Below are 17235 nucleotides of genomic sequence, written 5' to 3'. Positions count from 1 at the left end.
TTTATTCCATTTGATACACTTATTACCTCCATAATCATTTATTGATTGAATCATATGGTATGAAATTGGAGGGAACAATAAAACTTACTGTTTTGAGCCAGAGCTTGAAGCAGACAGTCCAAGCACCCCTCCAAGCTATCAGCTGTGCTGTCAACAGCTGTTATCTTCAGCTTCTTCAAGGCATCGCTTAGATTATCTGCTTGGATAACATGAAGGAGAAAGCAAAATCAGTGTCCTGGTCTGTCAATTGTAGCTTATGGGCTTAAAGTGCAAATCAACATAGATAAGGTGATGCCAACAAGTGCAGCGACAAAAGACATTGACTATTTTATCTTTCCCATTCCCTGATGCCAACAGGGCAAAGACTCTCTTTAGTGGGGGGGGGGGGGGGAGACAACAGACCCACAGCAGCCACTTGGCTACAGACAAAACACTCACTTCCACCACTACTACCAAGTCACACAACAAGCAAAAGGCATTCTAAACTCAGTAATAGGGCAATACTTTTATTAGGCCAACAAAAATGCCACAAAACACTGGGCATTTTGAGTTCTTCAGACTCTTCATCAGGCTAGATCAGGAGCAGCGACTCCAACCCTGGTTTGAAGAGCCATTTGGCGCCTAGCTTATATATCCAAGTTTCTTACACTGGAGATAACTGACAGTGGAACCATGAAGTCTGCACTCAGTCACTGTTCCTTCTTCCAAGCAGCCTTTGTGCAACCAGAAACCTGCCTAGCACCCAACACCTCATTTTAATGTGCTACCTTCTCCCACACTGCAATTTAAGGACTATGATCAGATGCAGGCTCCATGGTTTCACCATAAGCCTATTTTCTTTCCCCCTCTCCTTTGTTTTATTTCTAGCCTGGTGAAGAACTCAAAGGTTTGCACACTATAGTTATTATATTCTGATATGACATGGATTCCTGAATTTTTTGATTTATTTATTACATTGATATCATGACTTTCATCCAAAGACTTAAAGTTAGCCTGTATTGTGCTCTCACACACAATAATTGATTATACAGGACTTAAGCTGGAATCAGAAAATATTATTTGTAGTTTTTTTTAAAAAAAAAAATCTTCACCATCATAGAAGTCATCTCATAGCTTGACCCTGTACAAGGGTAGCTATATTGAGGTTAACCCTAACCCTATAACATAACCAATTATTACAGAATCAATTGCCAAACACAACTGTATAGTTGCTGTGTTCTGGATACAGAAGCAATTGAGCTACTTTACTCTTTTCCATTTTGTGAGAGAATGAGGAAGCTTTCAGGAATGAAAAAGAAAGAAAGAAGCCAAGAAGTTCCAATGATGAAACGAAAACTCTGCCCCCGATCATGTTTTAAAATAGGTTTTCTGTAGCTGCACATTTATGTTCCCATGAAGCATGCCTGGCACTAGCACCTTAAATATTCTGTTTATTCAAGAGGCATAGTAAGTGCTAACAGCTGCAGCTTAGTTGTTGTTTTTCCTTCTCTTTGCCAGATGATGACTAACCTTACATGTGAATGGCTTAGGCTTTTAAAAAGACACAGGGAATAATTCAGATTCCATGCTCACTAAGACTGTAATCCTAATTGTCCTTATTTGGAAGAAAGTTCTATTGAAACTGAAGGGGAATGAAATGCACACCACAGTGCTAAGTCAGCAAAACAGAGATATGTCTCCCCTCAAACAATGATAAATACTTCCTATATCTGCTAAGTAACACAATTATTATCCTAATCCAAATCCTGCCATATGACAACTTTGTGGTATGTCTATCTCTTGCAAATGCCAAGGCATGTGAACAACAAAAGTGTAAAGCATTTATTTGTTTATATTTAAAGTATTTTATGCAGTATTCAGGGTAAAAACCATTCCAAGGTAGTTTACAGTGCATAAAATACATAGAAAATTATCTATAAGAAAACAACCAGCAAAATAGTAAACAAGACAGAAGGGGACATATGTCATTGTAACTCAGCTCAAAAAATATTTTAAACCATTTCAAAATCAGCATCATAATAAAGCAATCAAGAAAAACAATCAGTTCTTAAACCTTGATTAAGGGGACATTTTCACCTCAGCATTCCACAGCCAGCAGGTTAAAATATGTTAGGTATTTGGATAATAGTAATGCCTATACACATTAGTTAAGTATATGGAATTGGAATTGTTAGCTTGAATAATGATATAGTACACCTTTTATTTTTATTTTATTCAATTAAGCTGTTCCTGAAGAAGATGAAGAAGAACTCCATAGCTACAGGATTGCTAACCAATGGGGCATCCACATGAGGCAATCTAAAATATAGTTGCTTCAATTCCACTTCTTCCTTGCTGTAGATAATTGAACAGTCTCATTTCCTTCGGTGTCTCATATATTTTGAGAGATTCGTAATGGGAGTCCAGTTCAAAGTGACGCACTAGATCAAACAAGTCAGAAGCTCATGGCTTCTTCGGCTGCATTGCACTCCCACCCCTCAGTATTAAACTCTTCCCCCAAAGCTTCCTTCCACTTCTCCTTGTGGCTGATAAGCAACCATCCTGTGTTCTGCTGAGTGCTTGCTAAAAGACAGGGATGACTGGCTGATGTATTTCCTCAAAGTGACTAGAAATGTTTTCCTGAATTGGTAATTTACCTGCTGGTAGAGTCTGGAACAGGGACGCAGGTGGCGCTGTGGGTTAAAGCCTCAGCGCCTAGGACTTGCCGATCGAAAGGTCGGCGGTTCGAATCCCTGCGGCGGGGTGCGCTCCCGCTGCTCGGTCCCAGCGCCTGCCAACCTAGCAGTTCGAAAGCACCTCCGGGTGCAAGTAGATAAATAGGGACCGCTTTCTAGCGGGAAGGTAAACGGCGTTTCCGTGTGCAGCTCTGGCTCGCCAGAGCAGCGATGTCACGCTGGCCACGTGACCCGGAAGTGTCTCCGGACAGCGCTGGCCCCTGGCCTCTTAAGTGAGATGGGCGCACAACCCCAGAGTCTGTCAAGACTGGCCCGTACGGGCAGGGGTACCTTTACCTTTACCTTTAGAGTCTGGAACCAGTGATTTATTGGGGAGGGTGTCCGTGTCAAGGGGAAAAAAAGTATGGAGCAGTTTGAATTTAGGATGAGGCAGAGACTGGCATAGGAAGCAGATATTTACAGCTGGAGTTAGCTAAAACTGGGTGCAGCTTTTGCTGCAACAATTGTTCTTTCAGAATCTGATGCAAGGTTAGAAGTTGGGCTACCAGCTTTTGAAGCCATCAATTCTCTTTTAGAGGAAATTACACACTGTACACTGGCTCCCTCAGCCAATAAAGCGACATGAGCGCCGCAACCCCAGAGTCATCCGCGACTGGACTTAATGGTCAGGGGTCCCTTTACCTAAAACCATCAAGGATACATATCAAACTTTGCCTTGTTTCCGCAACTTGGTCTCAGACACATTACAATCAAACAACAACATCCCAAAACTCTTTGCTTTGGTGTCCAATATGGGTCCCCTGTATAATACTTAAAAAATTAATTTTGATGTTGCAGAAACGAATTGCTCCAACAAGAAGGCAAGCAGGTAGATTTCTACCTAACAGAAAGATAAAACTGCCAAAATCAAAACAAAGCACAACAATGAAAGAGGCTTATTTTATAGTATTCCCTCATGCAGAAAGGATCTGCGTTGCATTTTGAGAAAGAGCATATGCCATGAGGAGCATCCTTGTAATTATTCAAATATTATTACAGTTCTCTAAAGGTACTGAAAGAAGATTCCAAGCACATCTTAATGCAGCAGTGTATCTCCTCCAGCTCCCCAAAGTGTTAGTTATGAAAAGCATTTTCACTCCTGTTTTAAGCATCACAAAGGAGTGATATAACAGACCACTAGAGGTGTCTGAGGAAGCAAAAAATTCACTGGCCAGTTCCTTTGCAGCGTAAGTCTGAAAGCATCAATTTGGATGAGGTAGGGGAGGGTGGAGTATAACTAAATTATTATTATTATTATTATTATTATTATTATTATTATTATTATTATTATTATTATTGGTGTCAGCTAGGGTGCCCACCCCCAAAGCCCACTCTGCCAAGGAAAATCGATTACTTATCAAGACATATGAAAATCAATCTGTTCCCCACCCCAGAACTACTATACATCTTCTAGTCCTTGAAGTGCCTCTCTGCAACCTACCTAGAATCTGAGTTGAAATGTGGACCTCTGATGTCATCAAATCCTCAGAAGTCCTGATCCAGACTGGGCCACCTGCAATTTGCATTTTCGAAAAAAAATTGTTTTGGGGTTTTTGGCAATGCAAATTGCAGGCATGTAGAGCAGTTTAGATTAGGACTACTGGGTGGAAGCCAACGACCAAACCTCCTCTACTTCCCCATTTCAAAGCCCTTTTCCAAACAGTCTTTTGCTGCTCTTTAAGCTTTCAAAAACTGTCACATTTGGCCCAATAGGAGATAAGGTATGCTGCCCAGAAAAGGTATTTTCCACTCTGATGAACACAATACAGAGTTAGAATGGGAAGGTCAGCTTCCTATTTGACTTAACTATAAGATCGGTCCAGAAACATCCAATATTACTGGATATACTGTATTTTTCGCCATATAGGATGCACTTTTCCCCCTCCAAAAATAAAGGGGAAATGTGTGTGCGTCCTATGGGCCGAATGCAGGCTTTTGCTGAAGCCTGGAGAGCGAGAGGGGTCAGTGTGCATTGACCCCTCTCGCTCTCCAGGCGTGGGTGCGCACCGACCCCTCTCGCTCTCCAGGCTTCAGGAAGCTATCCGCAAGCCTTGGGAACCTGGCGGGAGTGCCCGCTGGGCTCCCAAGGCCTGTGGGCACGCTCCGGAGTGAGCCCCGTGCTTCACGCAGATGTTCGCAAGCCTTGCTAGCCCGGCCTGTTCTGGGGGCTGGGGTCGGGGGAAGCTTGGGCTTTCCCCGCCCCAGCCCCGCGGCTGGGGGGGGGAAAATATTTATTTATTTTTATTCCCCCCCTAAAAAACGAGGTGCGCCCTATGGGCCAGTGCGCCCTATAGGGCGAAAAATACGATATTTCTCCTTTTAAATTGATGTGAGCAACTTTGGAATACAATTAGCTGAAAATTGGAATACACATAGAATATATAATAATATATTTACCTATAATAGTAAATAAATATAAGTCTGTCAATCCAAGTAGTAAGTGGCCAATCTTGACTACTCCAGAACTGCTACAAGAAGACATGCCTTCTTATCATGCCTCTACTGCAGAGAAGTTTTTTATGTTCCTAAAGGTGTCAAAATAATGTTCCAGTCTGCTTTCTGAATTCAGAGGCAATGTATCTGACTTGGCTTATCTGCCAATTTGGCTGCAATGAATTCTTGCTTAAGAAAGCTGCAGGGCTTGAAAACTTTGTGGCACTGTCAGAAATATACTGGCATTTGCAACTACAAAAACCATCTTCCTAGGAAAATAATAGTGAGAGAAGTTGAGCGTCCGTTCTAGATAAGGATGCTCTCTGTCCGTTAATTTTCTGAGCAGAGTAAAATGGGGAGTTATTTTATATTTACTTCATACATATTATCCCAATAAACAGTCTTGTGTAGTTACAGTATTTCCTGTCTAATTTATCTTCATGAAAAACTATCCGTGAGGTAGGTTGGGCTAACAGACAGTGACACACAAAAGAACACCCAGTGAATTTCATGGCTGAATCAGAATTTAAATGAGGCAGCTGAGAAGGCATAGCCTCATTAGTACATGCAACTCTACAGATGAATACAGTTAATGATCGTGTTTTATTTTAATAATGATCTCCCCTCTGCTTCATGAGATAAAAAGTGGTTAGAGGACTTAAGTGTTAGGTAGCAAGAACATGTCAAGAGTAGGGTGGTAACAAGGCGGGTGTAATGAAAACAATGGAAAAAACACACAAATTCTTATCCATGGAAATGAAATGCATTCTGTTGCTATTTATAAATAATAATTATAGGTCACAAAACAACAATATAAAGGACTGGATCCAAAGATGTGCAATCAGAATTTTGCTTGTGCAGCAGAGTTGTTTTACTTCCTAGTCCTGCTGTGATGTCTTACCCTCTTCAGGATCATAAAACAAGAATAACATGAGGCATAATGCAGTAGAGGGCTAGACTTGGAAGACAAAATCAGAAGAAACTGTGGGACAGCAACCCTATGCCAGCAGCACTGCCGTCCACTCATGCAAAGGATGTTCTATATCCCAGCCAAGGAATTCGCTGATACTATCAACATGCAGCACTGATCACACTTTAATGGCCTTGTTCAGACACATTAACAGCCTTGTGAACAAGTGTCTGGCTCATGCACTCCCTCATCCAATCTTTGCTTCTGGCATGGCCACAAGAAGATCAGAAACCTCTGCCTCTGTTTTCAGTTACCCAAAGCTTGGTGTTACATCCAAACACTAAACTGTGGTTAGTTTTAACTATGGTTTACTGAAACATGCCAGCTTCATAAGCCACACATGGCTTGTTCCAGTATGCCATAATTTAAGACTATCCACAGTTTGCTGAGCTTAAGACATACGTAATGCTAAACTGTGGTTAGTTAAAAACGGAAGCAAAACATTCTGATCTTCTTGTGGCCAAGGACAAGGGGTCACAAGCCCTTCAAATAAGCACACTTTGGGATTATGTCCAAACAGGGCTATTGCTTCACTAATATAACAAGCTTGAAATCAGAAGCAGAAATAGTCATCAAAAGGATTATATATAATGTATGCCATGTTGTTCTCTCTATAAAAGACATACAAGGTGTAATTCAACAAACATGACAATAAAAGCCGAAGGGTCTGTGTAGCTTTTCTGGTAAACAAAAAGAGAATGAAGAATTTTACTTTGCCTAATGTCTTATAGCTTGCTTATTGGAGAACAGCAAACATCAGCAACCTTGGAAATTAGCTTAGAAAAGTTACAACCAAAGCAGTTGCTAGCTCTACCAAAAAAATGTCCAAGGCAATATTTATTGGGCTAATCCCCATTTCTGAGTCAGCCATCATCATCATCATTATTATTATTATTATTATTATTATTATTATTATTATTCCTCCTCCTATATTTCATCTACTGGATTTTAACTGGATATTTAATGTTTGTTTTCAATCAAACATTACCATCTAGTCAAGCTTTCATTATTCAGAGTCTTGGGGATTTTCGTTTATTTAAGTAAATAAAATTGGCACAGCCATGTTTATTTGCTTTGCAAGATATATAAATCTTAAATCGAGCAACAACAACAAAGCTCTGGAGAAACAGGAGGCATGGGCAGATTGCTAATTGGGGTTTGGGGAATGCTTTTTAAACTGGCATTAGGAACAAAAGGCGTCCACAATGGGTAAAGACAATCTAAAATCCTTTGTAATCATAGCTAAATCTACATCAGAATTGCTCACAACAAAAGACTCTTCAGCAGGTAGTAATCAATCAGCCATGGTAAGCAAAGGAGGGATGCAGTCTACAGATCTTAGGTACAAAATTAGTTTCATTAAATAGCGTGGGCATGAGCAATGCACTGCTTGTTGTCATTTGGGGGAAAAACAAAACTATTCTGATGTATCCCGATGGGTAGACCTTTCATTGCTAGAATAATAATCTATAGCACTATAGCAAAGAATCTGTATCTCTATGCCAGACTCTTTTCACCGAAGGAATTATGCAAATACAGGCACAGCAAAAAGAGATCCATTTTCAGGCATTCACAAATGTGGACATGCTGGTGGAAACATGCCAGAATCAGTGAAACCAACAACATGTAAATTCTCTCTGGCTTCATTCTTTCCTCAGGGGACAGCCCAGCTAATTATCATCTTCTGCAGAAGAAACATGTTTTAAGGTACAGTGCCGTGATTCATTTCACCACATAAGAACTGTGAAGTTGCCAGCTAAGGAATCATCTTAGCTTTTAAGGAATCGTCTTAGCAAAGAAAATGATAGCTGCAGACAAGGGCTGTTATCACAACCCATTCCCTCCATTATGGGAAAATGCAAAACCAGGGTGCAACTTCAACAACGTCTCATACCTCACAAAAACAAAACATTATTTCAGATTTGAGCTAGCCAAGCACCAAAGTAAGCTGGATTTTGAGTAGTTAGCTTCTTCCTGCTACTAAAGAATATAAATGAATATGGGTGGAATTACCAACTTCCACTAAAAATTAAAACAAAAAAATAGCATATACTCATTTAGCATCACAAAGTCTGCCACCACACATATACTCACACTTACTTATTTCTGCAATCTATCATTGATTCTGAAGTTCTAATGCCACAGGTGAACTTACAGGCTACTCCTCAATGTTATAGCTTTTGTCACTTATGCACACCATCAGTTACACTAAGGATGGGGAACCTGTGGCCCTTCAGATGTGGTTCCCTCTTATTAACCTATCAAAGATCTGGAGCAGCTACTAACTGAGCAGACAGGTGACTGTATTCTTTCTCAAAGCAGTGGCACATGGGACGAACTTGGCCATGCACAGGTTTCCAATTTGGTTCACGAGGCCATTTCCCTCCAAACAGGGCCACCAGCCCCACACCTGATGTGACATTAGATGTGGGGCTGGTTAAGAAGTGGATGGATTGGCTGCATGACCAAGTTCCCTGCAGAAAGGAGTCATGCCAGCCTTATGCTCATCACTCTGCCAGGTCTATGTGCAAAGGTTGCCAAGCGCCAACTGTCTGTTAAGTGTCTGGGAACTGCTGCATAAGGGAATTTTTTTATTTTAAAAAAATTGTAATGCCTCGTATTTTTTTCCATGTAACATTTTTATAAATCTGTTTCATTTGTTGAGACATTAGGGGGAGAAGAAAAAAAGGGGGAAAGGGGGTGGAGGGAGGGAAGATGGATGGGGGTGGGGTCGGGTGGCGATGTTTCTATTATGCTTAATGTATGTAGAGTTTGGTGTCAGCGTTGCTTGTGTTGTTCACGTGTTCCTTTGGTGGTGAGAGAGGTTGGGGTTGGCCTAGGATGTGATTGTTTGTTTGTGATTGGCTGTGGTGATCTTTGCTTTCGTGTGTGAGTGGCGTGGGTGGGTGTTTTGGATCAGGTTGGCCATATTGATTTGTATGCTGTTGGTGGATTATTGTCATTGTCTTGTTGGGCTGTATATGTGATAAAGGGAGCCATACGTCTTCTTCTGTTTGTCCCCGTGTCAGTTTCAGTTTATTGGTTAATTTTTCTAGTAGGGCTGTTTCCCATACTATTTGGTACCATTGGTCCATGTTTACTCCTGACCGGTCTCTCCAGTGTCTGGTTATGGTGTTTCTGGCTGCTGAAAGTAGGTGGGTTATGAGTTCCTGCATAAGGGAATTTGATAGGTGGGTAGAACCAACCCACTTATCAATCGTCTGACAGGCAAGTGACTGACAGGCAGGGTTGCCCACTTATCTGTCATACCAAGGACTTGTCTACTACATGGAGCAACTTAAAATGGCGTTCATGTGTAAGCTCCACTCACTTTGCACCTTAATTTTTTTGGCAATGGTTGTCACTCAGTGACAGAGCATCTGTCTAGCCTACCTGGCCTACATAAGGTCCAGGTTCAATACCAGTCTTTTCCAGGTAAGGCTGTGAGAGACCCCTGACTGAACCCCTGTTGCCCGTTAGTGTAGACAAAACTGAGGTGGATGGACCATTGGTCTAGCTCAGTTTAAGGCAGATTCCGATGTTGTTAGGTTAGACATCTGGTAGTTCTATACTGTCTACACTGCCTGCAGTTTGAGGCAGCGGTCTCCCTCAGCCCCAACAGGGTGTTTGTTCACCCTGGTGTATGGAAACATTATGGCCCATCACACAATGGCTTCATCACTATACAACACCGAAGTCTGTTTTCCATTGCAGGAGCATACTGCATCTACTGTATATGAAAATACCCAACTGATAGGATCAACCCAAGGCTTTCCTGGAAATAAAGCTTCTATTAAACTTTCAAACAAGAGTGGCTCAAAGCTTCACTCCAATCAAATGATGAAATTAAAGTGATCCTTTAAAATCCCCAGTATTAACCCTATTTCATTCTTTCCCTGTAACTTTACTGATATCCTATTAAATCTCTGCAGTTCTAAGTGGCCATTAACCTTCCGGATACATCTGCAGTTTCATTTCAAGAGAGCTGTATGATGCCAAAAGCAAGTGATAGTGATTATTTTCAGAAAACACGTTCCAGCCCACATGCGCAGCTGGGTGAATCACCACACTTCAATATTCGAGATTTTATTTTTTAAAAGCTGGCTGATAAATGTTTGAGATGACGAGCTATTGTTACAATTTCAAAACCTACTTAGCAGAAAACAAAGCAAGTGAGCAATGAAGTTCGGCTGCAGAAGTGAAACTGTACCTATGTGGGCTGCAGAACTATAAAATGTGCATTTTCCCTTTAGAACCGGGATGAGGAACCTGTGGCCTGCCAGATGTTTTGAAACCCCATCAACCCAATCTGCATGAGCAAAACAGGCTGAAAGGCATAAACTGGACTGACCAATCAATTCCTAAACTGGAAATACGTCTAGGACCCCTCTTAGATTGCTTGGTATCTGATTACTAAAGTATAGATCTAATCATGACGTGATCATCCAGCCATTGTTCAAAAAGCCTCCAGTAAAGGATAATCCACCACCTTCTGAGATTATTCATCCCACTGATAAACAGCTCTTGTTGTCAGAAAGTTCTTCCTAATGTTTAGTTGGAATCTCCTTTCTTGTCATTTGAATCAATTGGTTCGGTTCCTACCCTCGGGAGCAGTAGAAAATAAGCTTGCTCCCATTTGAATATGGCTATCATATCTTCTCTCAGTCTTCTCTTCTACCAGGCTAAACATACCCAACAGGTAAATGGCTCATCACACCCAGAAAATGGTTTGGAGGAAAATGATGGTACTTCAGTGGTGGTACTACTGAAGCTAACCAGGTCTCACTCTGTATTCAGAGGCCTAGGAAATCACATTAAGAGTGTAGTAAACCTAAGTGTAGTAAACAAACAAATATGGGCAGCTGCAAGGGTATTATCACGGTGGATTCACAAAACTGTTTGGCTAACGCCAGGCAGTGTTTTTTTTAACCACCCCATGGTGAGATAAATGTCAAAAATGTGCTTTAGTAAATACTCCCTGACAATCACATGAGGCCTCAGGGAAGACAATAAGAATAGATCCTTCTCCATAAGCCATACTGATCCTTCTGCCAGTAAATTTCTATAGCCTCTGAGGCCCCGTCTGGCAGAGAAGCTTTTCATCCACTCCTGTTGAAAATTTCAGTAGCTGAGGAAAGTGCAAAAGCTTTCCAATGTGTGGTGGGAAATGGGCCCCTTGGAAATCTCCTCCACGCACCCCCGCCACAAAGACAAAAGCTCTCCCTTATTCCTACTATCTCACCATGAAATGCTGGACCAAACTTAGAAGTCAGATTTTATCACCTCCCAAAAAATAACTGGCCAAAGGAAAGAGTATGACCGAAGGATTTTACTATTTATACATAACGCTGCAAGGGTAGACAGAAAAGCTTCCTCTCATTCTTTCTGAAATTTTACCCAATTGAAAAATATTTCATTCTTTATGTGTGGAGTACAGAGAACAGGAGTCAAAATGACTTTAAAAGCTGTTCATCAGGAATGTTGCAGCATCTGGAAACTCAGCCAGATGGGCAGGCTATAAATAATAAATTATTATAATATATATTTTTACTATTATATTTCCTATATACGGTATGTCATCTATGGTGCTCAGAACAATGTGTCCAGGCAAGTGCTGGTTAAATCCAGTCTTATTCAACTCTCTGTAGGAATAGTACTACACTTGAAACTTTCCAACTTTGCATGTACCTTATTTTACCACATGAATCTTCATACATATGGAGATAAAAGTACTGATGGATTAATCCTGTTGATTAATTCTTAAGGCTTTTTTGCCGATTTTAAGCAAGAGCTATTCCCTGTGAAAGAAAACTCAACGGTGGCAAATTTAAAATTGTGTGTGTGCACACAATGGAAAATGTGTACACACATACCCTTGGTAGATTTTGAGTGTCGGGATTAAGATATTTCCACAAATTCTCCCTCTGTGGTGTTAATTCTAGACAAACAGTTATCTTCACGTTTTCAAAATACCATCTGTGCCAAGATGCTATAAAATTAATTAACCAGTTTAAAAAGTGGATTGATTAAGAGCAAGGCCATTAATTAAACTATAGCCTTTAAAACTGGAACAACAGCCCCACCTAAGACAAAATTATATGGGTTAAATGAAGGATGCGCCTCCAGATGTTGTTTGACTCCAACTCCAATCTGGGTATGTTTTGGAGCAGGCATCCCCAAACTCGGCCCTCCAGATGTTTTGGGACTACAATTACCATCATCCCTGACCACTGGTCCTGTTAGCTAGGGGTGATGGGAGTTGTAGTCCCAAAACATCTGGAGGGCAGAGTTTTGGGATGCCTGGTCTGGAGGCTACTGCCTAGTTGAAACCAGGCAGGTCTTGGTTTAGTCAGTGTCTGGATGGATGGCTGCTTGTGTTCTGTGAATCATAGAATTGTAGAGTTGCAAGGGACCCCAGGGATCACCCAGTCCACTCTCTGCAATGCAGAAATCTTGCCCACAGCCATCCCTAGTGGGCTCAAACCACCAACCTTCTGGTTAACAGCAAGAAACACTAACCCTTTTAAATATTCGTAACATAAAATCAGTCCCAGTCAGAATGACCAAAGGTAGTAGCTAAAGCCCAACAATATATGAAGGGATAAATTACTATTTCTGATTTCTCCTCTTGAAACACAAATCATTTGACATTAGCAAAAAAAAAAAAAAAAGACCTTCCATATCAAAAGGAGCATGAGAAGGTCACATCAATATCAACAACATGCCATTCAATCTATTCTGGAATAAATATGCAAGAACTCTTAGGAGACTATGGAACAGTCAAGCGATAGCATTGCTCTCTGAGATGTCATTTAATAATAGCCTCCCTGCTGAAGTTTGTTAAGGAAATCCTAACTGGTGCAGTTGGCAATGGACCATATAAAGTAAAACGGAACAAGAATGACTTAATTCTGTCTAACTCAGAGTTCTCAAATACTTTAAGTCCCGTCAAAATTTCTTGTTTGCCACAATGTAGATCACAAATAGTTGAGTTTATGAATGACAGGTGGCGCGGTTAAAGGGAAATATGAAACCTCATTATAATGAAGCTGTCACATTAGTAACATCATTAATTCAAATGCTTAGCATTTACATTATATATCTAACATGCAAACATAGCGCAGTACCTAATAGTGTTCGTCTGTTGATGGAAGGAATCCATCAGTGGAAGATGGATGGAGGCATTTTCCCCCCCCTCCTCTTGCAGCCTGCGTGGTCCCTACAAATGTCTGTGCACAATAATACTGCAAAGTTTTCTAATTTGCATTATCTGGTCACAGAAGTTCATCTGCTCTGTTATAAAAGCAGGGAGCAGGTGACAAAATCACATGTTCCCTTCCATGAAAGCTCTGCTTCATTCCATTTATTGTGATCGAGGCATCAGTCTCAACAACAGCTAAAACAAACCAGGGTTCCCATTCAACCAGGATTTTAAGGAATGCTGTTAATGAGAACACTGGCTGAACTTGTGGTTTAAGTTGGTGTTGGTCTAATGCATGGGTAGGCAAACTAAGGTCCGGGGGCCGGATCCGGCCCAGTCGCCTTCTAAATCCAGCCTGCGGATGGTCCAGGAACCCGCGTGTTTTTACATAAATAGAATGTGTCCTTTTATTTAAAATGCATCTCTGGGTTGTTTGTGGGGCCTGCCTGGTGTTTTTACATGAGTAGAATGTGTGCTTTTATTTAAAATGCATCTCTGGATTATTTGTGGAGCATAGGAATTCATTCATTCCTCCCCCAAAAATATAGTCCGGTCCCCCAAAAGGTCTGAAGAACAGTGCACTGGCCCACCTGCTGAAAAAGTTTGCTGAACCCTGGTCTAATGCTTAGTTGTGGTTAAGGAGGTAGGGGAGAAATTCATTCCAGCAATGGAGGTGACTGTGGATAGGGAGCAATGAGCATGCAGTCCCAGGGCCACCCCTAGCCACAGTTCTAGGCTGTTGCATCTGCACTGGATCTTTGGGTCTGTTCTCAAAGTCTTCACAGTTTGCAATGGATGCTCTCTCGAGTGAATCCTCAATGACTTCCTACTAAAGCAGCTGAGTGAACACCACACGAAGCACTCTGAACGAGCTACTCTTTCTCACCAAAAGCAGAGGCATCGCAACACAAAATAGCCGACTGGTGTAGCTTTCTCAGTTCAAAGCAGTCACATTTGAAAACTGGCATGAATGGCTTCCAAATGGCTATTAACATGCACTTGTGAAAATATGCCCTTGTTTACAGCAAAGAAAGTATAAACAGTGTCACAAAACAAGATGAGAAACATCTACCAATGTCTACCAACTGTAGCAATGAAAAATATATATCCTCTATTTGCTCACATATCTAATAGATTTTCCTGCTTTCCATATGTGCCCAACTTCCCTTTGCAATTTCTGCTGTGAACGCTGATGTTATCACCCACCAGACAGGTGCTAAATACAGTATTCAACACAGAATTATCATATTCGCTGTTCATCTCTTGAATGTGTTGAACAGATGCACAGAAACATACAGTACAGTCATACCTCGGGTTACAGCCGCTTCAGGTTGGGTATTTTGGGGTTGCGGACCACCGAAACCCGGAAGTACAGGAATGGGTTACTTCCGGGTTTTGGCATGCGCGCAAGCGCAGAAGCGCTAATCGCAACTCGCATGTGCGCAGACACGGGTTGCGAACGTGAATCCCGCACGGATCACGTTCGCAACCCGAGCGTCCACTGTACTTCTAAAAAACTTAAGCCTCATATTTATTAGTCATGAGGGCTACACAGTACTTCTAGTATCAGAAAACTAGTTGCTAGTCGTGGAAGAAACCTTGCTGTGCTCATGTCCTGCTTCTCACAGGCATCTGGCTGGCTACTGTGAGAACAGGACGCTGGACTAGATGTGTTGGATGGCTCAATCAGTATACGACTTTTGATCTCAGGGTCATGGGTTTGAGCCCCGTGGTGGGCAAAAGATTCCTGCATCGCAGGGGGTTGGATTAGATGACCCTCATGGTCCCTTCCAACTCAACGATTCTATAATTCTAGATGGCGCTTTGTCCTGATCTAGCAGGACTCAATATAGGTTCAAAGTAGAAATCAAGCTCTAAGAAGGCAAAATGACAGGAACAAGAGAGGAAGTAGATTCTTTTAGTCGCTTACAGTATCAAATCCAGATCACTTTCAAATGAGTCATTTCCACACACACTCCTCAAAAATATATATGTAATCTAACAAGATACACAAATCAGGAGAAAATTCAAATGCCTCATGTTATGCAAAAAAATAAAATAAAGGTCAGACAACTTCAGTCATTTGCTCTTAGGAGGTAATAATTCATACCGACAGCTTGATCCTATAGGAAAGCACTTCTGTTAAGACCCTCCCACTATATATAATGAAAACTGCTCTTATGAGTTGTCCAGGCACCCCAACCAACAGAGTCTCAGTCTGGTGGTCTGGTTGAGGGCTAGAGGCTGCCGTCCGCCATCCAAGGAAACCCTAGTAGCATGTGAAATTGTACAATGGATGGCTTACCCAAGACTTATGGAAGGGCAGTACACAGCTCAGTAGTATGGTACACACAGAGAATCCAGAGCCAGCCAGGTGTACGCCTATACTCATACTTACCTCACCTATGGTGAGGCTAAACCAGGGGTGGGGGACCTTTATCAGATTAAGGGCTGTAATCCCCTCAAAAATGCCCCAACTATCTGGACTTGCATTTTCATAAGTTCCCCAGGTTTCCATGTATGAAGAGAAGGAGAAGGACTAATCTTTTCTTAATGACTGAAAAGATATATTCTCTGAGGAATGGTGGCTTTGGAGGCCCAGAATCAGGAAAGAGATTTGAAATACCTTGCAATTAACAGCAAGAGGGATAGCTTTATGCTAGCGGGTGCTCTTCTTACAATAAAACAAGTGCTATGAACAAATAGAACTTGCACCATAGGCACATATAGCTGTGCAGGGTTAAGAGGCAGAAATCTCCCCGACACATGCAACTAGTGGTAGGAGAACTGGGGTGGGGGTGGGAATCACAAATGGTAACCAATGCGCCCCTTTAGCTTCAGATAGTACAAGGGTAGAGAAGTCTAAAAAGCCTGGGACACAAATTTTTATGGCCGTCTAGCAACTATGGTGGCTTATTTACCAGAAGTAATGTATTTAGAGGAAAATATTCATTTGGTCAGAATTGAGTATATACTTCCAGAGTTGACCCTAATACCTTATTTCTGGTAAAGGAGCCAGCATAGCCACTAGAGGGCTGTGAAAAATTGTGTTGCAGGCTTTTTAGACTTGTTTACCCATGTACTATTTGAAACCCAAGGGGCACATTCGTTGCCAAATGTGAAATATATTGGCATTATTTTCAGCTTTCTTACCCCACTAAACTGCACTAGAGCAACCAGGCCGATCCATGTAAATCCAAGAAATGGTATGTGAAGGCAAACATGCGTCATCATGCCCCATGGCACTTATTGCCACCTGTCTAAGAGAAATAAGAGTATGCATTCTACAGTGGACGCTCAGGTTGCAAACGTGATCCGTGCGGGAAGCACGTTCGCAACCTGCAGCATCCGCAACCCACAGTGCTGCATCTGTGCACGCGTGGGTTGCGATTCGGCACTTCTGCGCATGTGCGATTTAGCACTTCTGCGTATGCGCCGAAACCCGGAAGTAAACCGTTCCGGTACTTCCGGGTTCAGTGCAGTGCACAACCCAAAATCGCGCAACCCGAAGCGTCTGTAACCCAAGGTATGACTGTAATTAGTTTTCAGATGTGGGTGAAAATACATACAGTGGTACCTTGGATTACATACGCTTCAGGTTACAGATGCTTCAGGTTACAGACTCCGCTAACCCAGAAAGAGTACCTAGGATTAAGAACTTTGCTTCAGGATGAGAACAGAAATCGTGCTCTGGCGGCACGGCGGCAGCGGGAGGCCCCATTAGCTAAAGTGGTGCTTCAGGTTAAGAACAGTTTCAGGTTAAGAACGGACCTCTGGAACGAATTAAGTACTTAACCCGAGGTACCACTGTATACACCTTTTGTGGATGTGGTACTTGCATGCAGTACCTCTCTAGGTGCCCAAAGAAAAAAAGGGAGCATGTCGTCTTTCTAACCACATGTTTCAAACAGACTTTT

At 41.8% G+C, this 17235-nt stretch overlaps 1 protein-coding gene across 1 annotated transcript in view; it reads right to left on the bottom strand.

The window, feature by feature from the left end:
• Window positions 1-17235, bottom strand: part of RAP1GDS1 (Rap1 GTPase-GDP dissociation stimulator 1) — a 95737-nt gene that overhangs the window by 59896 nt on the left and 18606 nt on the right. The window contains exon 2 of the mRNA XM_081925521.1: window positions 89-199. Coding sequence (XP_081781647.1) covers window positions 89-199 — 111 coding nt within the window. The remainder of the gene's footprint in view (window positions 1-88; window positions 200-17235) is intronic.

The sequence above is a fragment of the Podarcis melisellensis genome, assembly GCF_964234715.1.
Source record: "Podarcis melisellensis genome assembly, chromosome: 9".
Taxonomy (NCBI): Eukaryota; Metazoa; Chordata; class Lepidosauria; order Squamata; family Lacertidae; genus Podarcis; species Podarcis melisellensis.
This window is presented reverse-complemented; position numbering and strand designations above follow the sequence as displayed.